We start from the raw sequence: 9,039 nt of genomic DNA, 5'->3' as shown, positions 1-9,039 counted from the left end.
TCTCTCAATTCATTGTCCATCACCATACCATAGTTTTCCTCTCCCACTTCTCAACCAACACAACCAAATATTCTTAAACCCATAAAACTTTCGATCTTTCTAAAAAATGAGGTGCAAGATACCCGAAAAAGCGAATGATGAAGCACAAGAGAGGATTATGGTCACCGGATGAGGACCAAAAGCTAGCATATTATGTCATGACCTATGGTCATGGTTGCTGGAGTACCGTCGCCCTTAATGCAGGTAATTAACTTCAAACTTCATGCATGGATGCAAATTATATTAATCATCAAAAGAAAACGAGTTTACTAATTACACAATATCCTTCTTTTAGGTTTGCAAAGGAACGGAAAGAGCTGCATATTAAGATGGATTAATTATCTTAGGCCAGGATTAAAGCGTGGTCCGTTTTCATCGCAAGAAGATGAAACCATTCTGACCCTTCATGGATTATTAGGCATCAAGTATATTAACCGACCGCATTCTTTTTATATACATTTGCATTTATCATTGTTTAGATCAACTTGATTGAATTTATTAATTGAACTTTTGCTAATCAGATGGTCCCAGATAGCACAACATTTGCCTGGAAGAACAAATAACGAGATAAAAAATATTGGCATTGTCACCTCAAGAAGAAAGTAGACAAATCAAAACATGTTTCAAGTTCTTTTTAAACTTGATAATTGCACAACCTCAAATATAACAAGTAAGGAAACATCTTCACCATCTCTATATACATCCAACTTCACCAACACTTCATCTGCTGATCACATAGTCCAATCAGTCCCATAAGTATCCCATACCAGCAACTTACCGAAACTTTTATTCGAGGATTGGATTAACTTAGATGAGTTTCAACAAGACTTTGGCGTATCAAGTGGTCATTCACTTAGTCATGGCTCAAACCCTCAAATAAGCACCATTGAGTATAATAACATGTCACCGGAGGGTTGCGAGAAACAAAACTGTTTACAGAAGGGTTCAATTGAAAATGAAAATATGCTTCAATCTCTTATGACAGTTGATCAACTTTTAGAATTTAATGATGGAGATTTCAACATAGAAAATTTCATGTATATGTAAGCCGTAATTCGTTAAAAGAGAGTGAAGAAAAGTATCCAAGTTGAACTGTAGTGGACTTTTATCACATAAAAAAAAGAATATTGTATATGTAAATACTTAGAAATTTATCTTTTTTTTCATGGTTTCTCCAAAGCTAAACTTTACAGCAAAGATCACCATGCTTCTTGATCCTTACAGTTTCTAATAGGCTTGTGAATGAACCGAACCTTCACTGACTCACTGTTCATGAATTGTTCGGCGGGAAGTTCATTTATTTAATATACGAACGAACACGAATAATATTTTTGTTCATTTAATTAAAAGAACGAACATGAACACCATGTTTCTGTCGTTCATAAACGTGCGTTTAGGTTCGTTTACATATGAATAGAAAAAAATAAATCGTGTTCATTTGTGGTCCATGTCCATTCATGCATGTTCATTTGCTCATATATGTAAGGAGAGTGTATGATATAGTGGAGGAGGCCTCTTTTGTGTAACAACATGCTAAAATGGGTTAGTGTTGGTGATTCGTTGATTCCCAACCCGATTACGTGTTAGTTAATGGGTTGGGTAGTTCCTTGGTTTCGTGGTTCGCAAGTTTGGTCACTTAAGGGTAGTTTGGGAATGATTAATCAAGCTGGATTAAAGTTCAAGTTATTAGGGTTGAAGTGGTTGGAAGTATTATTATTATTAGTAGGGTTAATATTTAAGAAAGATGAGATATTAATATTGGATTGAGTTCTTGAGTCGTATTCTTCGGTGTCTCTAGCGGCTGCGCCGCTAGAAGATTGGAAGTTGCCGCTGTTGCTAGAGTCCATGGTGGTGGTGGGGGTGAGGGGAGAATTTGAGTGGGGTGAGGGGAGAATTTGAGAAAGGGAAAAAGGAAAATAGAAAGAAGAAACTAAAAATGGTTTTATTTATGTGGGATTCATGGTCACAAGTCGGTTCATAACAACCACCGCAGTTCTATCATTTCAATTGACTATTGAAATTGATAAACCCTGAATAGATTTATCGTCAACTGCATAGCCTTCCGGTATGCCGTTGAGGACTAAGCTTATCGATGCGTAAGGTTACAAACCCCGACCCCAGGTGAATGAAGATGACTGGTATAACGAAATTCGTATGGAATAATTGGTATGCTATAATGAAGCACATGATTTGACTGCTAAGGTGAGAGAATTGATGGAGTGTAATTTTCCATGGGAAGGCCACAAGTTCAACAGTTAAATCGCAAAGTATGTGTCTCTGGTCAACTAAAGACATATGTATGTTTTGATTTGTTTCTAAGGTTTATGATTAGATATTGCTGATTTGTACAATTTGCGGTCGGTTTGTATATACGTTGGATCGTTAACTGTTAATTCGTTTGCTCTAAGCTTTGATGTATTGATTGCTTGTTAATTAGGTAATTGGGTGAGTTTTAGCTAGTAGGATTGTACGAATTTGTTTTGATCTGTTTCTAGGGTTTATTATTAGATATATGCTAATTTGTACAGTTTGCGGTCGGTCTGTATATACGTTGGATCGTTAACTGTTAATTCGTTTGCTCTTAGGTTTGATGTATTGATTGCTTGTTAATCATGTAATTAGATGGTTTTTATCTAGTAGGATGTAGGAATTTGTTTTGATCTGTTTCTAGGGTTTATAATTCGATATATGCTGATTTGTTCGGTTTGCGGTCGGTCTGATATACGTTGGATCGTTAACTGTTAATTCATTTGCTCTTAGCTTAGATGTATTGGTTGCTTGTTAATCAAGTAATTGGATGAGTTTTAGCTAGTAGGATTGTAGGAATTTGTTTTCATATGTTTCTAGGGTTTACGATTAGATATATGCTAATTTGTACAGTTTGCGGTCGGTCTGTAAATACGTTGGATCGTTAACTGTTAATTCGTTTACTCTTAGCTTTGATGTATTGATTGCTTGTTAATTAGGTAACTGGATGAATTTTAGCTAGTAGGATTGTAGGAATTTGTATTGATCTATTTCTAGGGTTTATGATTAGATATATGCTGATTTATACGGTTTGCGGTCAATATGTATATACGTTGGATCGTTAACTGTTAATTCGTATGCTCTTAGCTTTGATATATTGATTACTTGTTAATCAGGTTATTGGATGAGTTTTAGCTAGTTGTATTGTAGGAATTTGTTTTGATCTGTTTCAAGGGTTTATGATTAGATATATGCTGATTTGAACGGTTTGCGGTCGGTCTGTATATACGTTGGATCGTTAACTGTTAATTCGTTTTCTCTTAGCTTTGATGTATTGATTGCTTGTTAATCACGTAATTGGATGAGTTTTATCTTGTAGGATTCTAGGAATTTGTTTTGATCTGTTTCTATGGTTTTTAATCTATGCCGATTTGTACTGTTTACGGTCGGTCTGTATTTACGTTGGATCGTTAACTGTTAATTCGTTTGCTCTTAGCTTTAATGTATTGATTGCTTGTTAATTAGGTAATTGGATGATTTTTAGCTAGTGGGATTGTAGAAATTTGTTTTGATATGTTTCTAGGGTTTATGATTTGATATATGCTGATTTGTAAGGTTTGTGGTCGGTCTGTATATATGTTGGATCGTTAACTGTTAACTCGTTTGCTCTTAGCTTTGATGTATTGATTGCTTGTTAATCAGGTAATTGGATGAGTTTTAGCTAGTAGGATTGTAGGAATTTGTTTTGATCTGTTTCTAGGGTTTATGATTAGATATATGCTAATTTGTACAGTTTGCGGTCGGTCTGAATATACGTTGGATCGTTAACAGTTAATTCGTTTGTTCTTAGGTTTGATGTATTGATTGCTTGTTAATCATGCAATTAGATGAGTTTTAGCTAGAAGGATTGTTGGAATTTGTTTTGATCTGTTTGTAGGGTTTATATTTAGATATATGCTGATTTGTATGATTTGCGGTCGGTCTGTATATACGTTGGATCGTTATCTGTTAATTCGTTTGCTCTTAGCTTAGATGTAATGATTGCTTGTTAATCAGGTAATTGGATGAGTTTTAGCTAGTAAGATTGTAGGAATTCGTTTTGACCTGTTTCTATGGTTTATGATTGATATATGCCGATTTGTACGGTTTGCGGTCGGTCTGTATATACGTTGGATCGTTAACTGTTAATTCGTTTGCTCTTAGCTTTGATGTGTTGATTGCTTGTTAATTAGGTAATTGGATAACTTTTAGCTAGTAGGATTGTAGGAATTTGTATCGATCTGTTTCTAGGGTTTATGATTAGACATATGCTGATTTATACGGTTTGCGGTCAGTATATATATACGTTGTTTAATTAACTGTTAATTCGTTTGCTCTTAGATTTGATGTATTGATTGCTTGTTAATCAGGTTATTGGATGAGTTTTAGCTAGTATAATTGTAGGAATTTGTTTTGATATGTTTCAAGGGTTTATGATTAGATATATGCTGATTTGTACGGTTTGCGGTCGGTCTGCATATACGTTGGATCGTTAACTGTTAACTCGTTTGCTCTTAGCTTTGATGTGTTGATTGCTTGTTAATCAAGTAATTGGATGAGTTTTAGCTAGTAGGATTGTAGGAATTAGTTTTGATCTGTTTCTAGAGTTTGTGATTAGATATATGCTGATTTGTACGGTTTGCGGTCGGTCTGTATATACGTTGGATCGTTAACTGTTAACTTGTTTGCTCTTAGCTTTGATGTATTGATTGCTTGTTAATTAGGTAATTGAATGAGTTTAGCTAGTAGGATTACAGGAATTTGTTTTGATCTGTTTCTAGGGTTTATGATTAGATATATGCTAATTTGTACAGTTTGCGGTCGGTCTGTATATACGTTGGATCATTAACTGTTAATTCGTTTGCTCTTAGGTTTGATGTATTGATTGCTTGTTAATCATGTAATTAGATGAGTTTTAGCTAGTAGGATTGTAGGAATTTGTTTTGATCTGTTTCTAGGGTTTCTAATTATATATATGCTGATTTGTACGGTTTGCGGGCGGTCTGTATATACGTTGGATCATTAACTGTTAATTCGTTTGCTCTTAGCTTAGATGTATTGATTGCTTGTTAATCAGGTAATTGGATGAGTTTTAGCTAGTAGGATTGTAGGAATTCGTTTTGATCTGTTTCAATGGTTTATGATTGATATATGCCGATTTGTACGGTTTGCGGTCGGTCTGTATATACGTTGGATCGTTAACTGTTAATTCGTTTGCTCTTAGCTTTGATGTATTGATTGCTTGTTAATCTGGTAATTGGATGACTTTTAGCTAGTAGGATTGTAGGAATTTGTTTTGATCTGTTTCTAGGGTTTATGATTTGATATATGCTTATTTTTACGGTTTTTGGTCGGTCTGTATATACGTTGGATCGTTAACTGTTAACTCGTTTGCTCTTAGCTTTGATGTATTGATTGCTTGTTAATCAGGTAATTGGATGAGTTTTAGCTTAGTAGGATTGTAGGAATTTTTTTGATCTGTTTCTAGGGTTTATGATTAGATATATGTTAATTTGTAAAGTTTGCGGTCAGTCTGTATATACGTTGGATCGTTAACTGTTAATTCTTTTGCTCTTAGGTTTGATGTATTGATTGCTTGTTAATCATGTAATTAGATGAGTTTTATCTAGTAGGATTGTAGGAATTTGTTTTGATCTGTTTCTAGGGTTTATAATTAGATATATGCTGATTTGTACGGTTTGCGATCGGTCTGTATATACGTTGGATCATTAACTGTTAATTCGTTTGCTCTTAGCTTAGATGTAATGATTGCTTGTTAATCAGGTAATTGGATGAGTTTTAGTTAGTAGGATTGTAGGAATTTGTTTTGATCTGTTTCTATGGTTTATGATTGATATATGCCGATTTGTACGGTTTGCCGTCGGTCTGTATATACGTTGGATCGTTAACTGTTAATTCGTTTGCTCTTAGCTTTGATGTATTGATTGCTAGTTAATTAGGTAATTGCATGACTTTTAGCTAGTAGGATTGTAGGAATTTTTATTGATCTGTTTCTAGGGTTTATGATTAGATATATGCTAATTTATTTTGTTTGCGGTCAGTATGTATATACGTTGGATCGTTAACTGTTAATTCGTTTGCTCTTAGCTTTGATGTATTTATTGCTTGTTAATCAGGTTATTGGATGAGTTTTAGCTTGTAGGATTGAAGGAATTTGTTTTGATATGTTTCTAGGGTTTATAATTAGATTTATGCTGATTCGTACGGTTTGCGGTCGGTCTGTATTTACGTTTGATCGTTAACAGTTAATTCGTTTGCTCTTAGCTTTGATGTATTGATTGCTTGTTAATTTGGTAATTGGATGAGTTTTAGCTAGTGGGATTGTAGGAATTTGTTTTGATATGTTTCAAGGGTTTATGATTAGATATATGCTGATTTGTACGGTTTGCGGTCAGTATGTATATACGTTGGATCGTGACCTGTTAATTCTTTTTTTCTTAGCTTTGATGTATTGACTGCTTGTTATTTAGGTAATTTGATGAGTTTTAGCTAGTAGGATTGTAGGAATTTGTTTTGATCTGTTTCTATGGTTTATGATTGATATATGCAGATTTGTACGGTTTGCGGTTAGTATGTATATACGTTGGATCATGAACTGTTAATTCGTTTGCTCTTAGCTTTGATGTATTGACTGCTTGTTAATTAGGTAATTGGATGAGTTTTAGCTAGTAGGATTGTAGGAATTCGTATTGATCTGTTTCTAGGGTTTATGATTAGATATATGCTAATTTGTATATTTTACGGTCGGTCTGTATATACGTTGGATCGTTAACTGTTAATTCGTTTGCTCTTAGCTTTTATGTATTGATTGCTTGTTAATTAGGTAATTGGATGACATTTAGCTAGTAGGATTGTAGGAATTTGTATTGATCTGTTTCTAGGGTTTATGATTAGATATACGCTGATTTATACGGTTTGCGGAAGTTTGTATATACGTTGGATCGTTAAATGTTAATTCGTTTGCTCTTAGCTTTGATGTATTGATTGCTTATTAATCAGGTTTTTGGATGAGTTTTAGCTAGTAGGATTGTAGGAATTTGTTTTGATCTGTTTCAAGTGTTTATGATTAGATATACGCTGATTTGTACGGTTTGCGGAAGGTCTGTATATACGTTGGATCGTTAACTGTTAATTCGTTTTCTCTTAGCTTTGATGTATTAATTGCTTGTTAATCACGTAATTGAATGAGTTTTAGCTTGTAGGATTGTAGGAATTTGTTTTGATCTGTTTCTAGGGTATATAATTAGATTTATGCTGATTTGTACGGTTTGCAGTCGGTCTGTATTTACGTTGGATTGTTAACTGTTAATTCGTTTGCTCTTAGCTTTAACGTATTGATTGCTTGTTAATTAGGTAATTGGATGAGTTTTAGCTAGTGGGATTGTAGGAATTTGTTTTGATATGTTTCTATGGTTTATGAATAGATATATGCTGATTTGTACGGTTTGCCGTCAATATGTATATACGTTGGATCGTGAACTTTTAATTCATTTGCTTTTATCTTTGATGTATTGAATGCTTGTTAATTATGTAATTAGATGAGATTTAGCTAGTAGGATTGTTGGAATTCGTTTTGATCTGTTTCTATGGTTTATGATTGATATATGCCGATTTGTACGGTTTGCGGTCGGTCTGTATATACGTTGGATCGTTAACTGTTAATTCATTTGTTTTTAGCTTAGATGTAATGATTTCTTGTTAATCAGGTAATTGGATGAGTTTTAGCAAGTAGGATTGTAGGAACTCGTTTTGATCTGTTTCTATGGTTTATGATTGATATATGGCGATTTGTAATGTTTGCGGTCGGTCTGTATATACGTTGGATCGTTAACTGTTAACTCGTTTGCTCTTAGCTTTGATGTATTGATTTGCTTGTTAATCATGTAATTGGATGACTTTTAGCTAGTAGGATTGTAGGAATTTGTATTAATCTGTTTCTTGGGTTTATGATTAGACATATGTTGATTTATACGGTTTGCGGTAAGTATTTATATACATTGGATCGTTAACTGTTAATTTGTTTGCTCTTAGCTTTAATGTATTGATTGCTTGTTAATCAAGTTATTGGATGAGTTTTAGCTAGTAGGATTGTAGGAATTTGTTTTGATATGTTTCAAGGGTTTATGATTAGATATATGCTGATTTGTATGGTTTGCGGCCGGTCTGTATATACGTTGGATCGTTAACTGTTAACTCGTTTGCTATTAGCTTTGATGTATTGATTGCTTGTTAATCACGTAATTGGATGACTTTTAGCTAGTAGGATTGTAGGAATTTGTATTGATCTGTTTCTAGGGTTTATGATTAGACATATGCTGATTTATACGGTTTGCGGTCAGTATGTATATACGTTGGATCGTTAATTGTTAATTCGTTTGCTCTTAGCTTTGATGTATTGATTGCTTGTTAATCATGTAATTAGATGAGTTTTAGCTAGTATGATTGTAGGAATTTGTTTTGATCTGTTTCTATGATTTATAATTAGATACATGCTGATTTGTACGGTTTGCGGTCAGTCTGTATATACGTTGGATTGTTAACTGTTAATTCGTTTGCTCTTAGCTTAGATGTAATGATTGCTTGTTAATCAGGTAATTTGATGAGTTTTAGCTAGTAGGATTGTAGGAATTCGTTTTGATTTGTTTATATGATTTATGATTGATATATGCCGATTTGTACGGTTTGCGGTCGGTCTGTATATACGTTGGATCGTTAACTATTAATTCGTTTGCTCTTAGCTTTGATGTATTGATTGCTTGTTAATTAGGTAATTGGATGAGTTTTAGCTAGTGGGATTGTATGAATTTGTTTTGACATGTTTTAAGGGTTTATGATTAGATATATGCTTATTTGTACGGTTTGCGGTCAGTATTTATATACGTTGCATCGTGAACTGTTAATTCGTTTGCTCTTAGCTTTGATGTATTGACTGCTTGTTAATCACGTAATTGGATGAGTTTTAGCTTGTAGGAT

At 33.8% G+C, this 9,039-nt stretch overlaps 1 protein-coding gene across 1 annotated transcript; it reads left to right on the top strand.

Moving 5' to 3' along the window:
- The first annotated feature begins 137 nt into the window (after positions 1-137).
- LOC143599889 (transcription factor LAF1-like) lies at positions 138-645 on the top strand. Its single transcript, XM_077077731.1, has 3 exons — positions 138-243; positions 335-464; positions 561-645. Exons 1-3 carry the CDS (start codon positions 138-140, stop codon positions 643-645), a joined length of 321 nt encoding a protein of 106 aa, XP_076933846.1.
- Positions 646-9,039: the final 8,394 nt, after the last annotated feature.

This window comes from Bidens hawaiensis, unplaced genomic scaffold, assembly GCF_021521415.1.
Source record: "Bidens hawaiensis isolate Kalapana, Puna unplaced genomic scaffold, B.hawaiensis_p1.1 tig00053037_1, whole genome shotgun sequence".
In the NCBI taxonomy this organism is placed as follows: domain Eukaryota; kingdom Viridiplantae; phylum Streptophyta; class Magnoliopsida; order Asterales; family Asteraceae; genus Bidens; species Bidens hawaiensis.
Note: the sequence above shows the minus strand (reverse complement) of the source record. Positions and strands in the feature narration are given on the sequence as shown.

Bases quoted from the DNA above. Each gene is read 5' to 3' on its own strand.
- LOC143599889 (XM_077077731.1), top strand. From the start codon at position 138: ATGAAGCACAAGAGAGGATTATGGTCACCGGATGAGGACCAAAAGCTA. The intron at 244-334 runs GTAATTAACTTC...TCCTTCTTTTAG, and splicing joins TACCGTCGCCCTTAATGCAG to GTTTGCAAAGGAACGGAAAG. The intron at 465-560 runs GTATATTAACCG...TTTGCTAATCAG, and splicing joins CATGGATTATTAGGCATCAA to ATGGTCCCAGATAGCACAAC.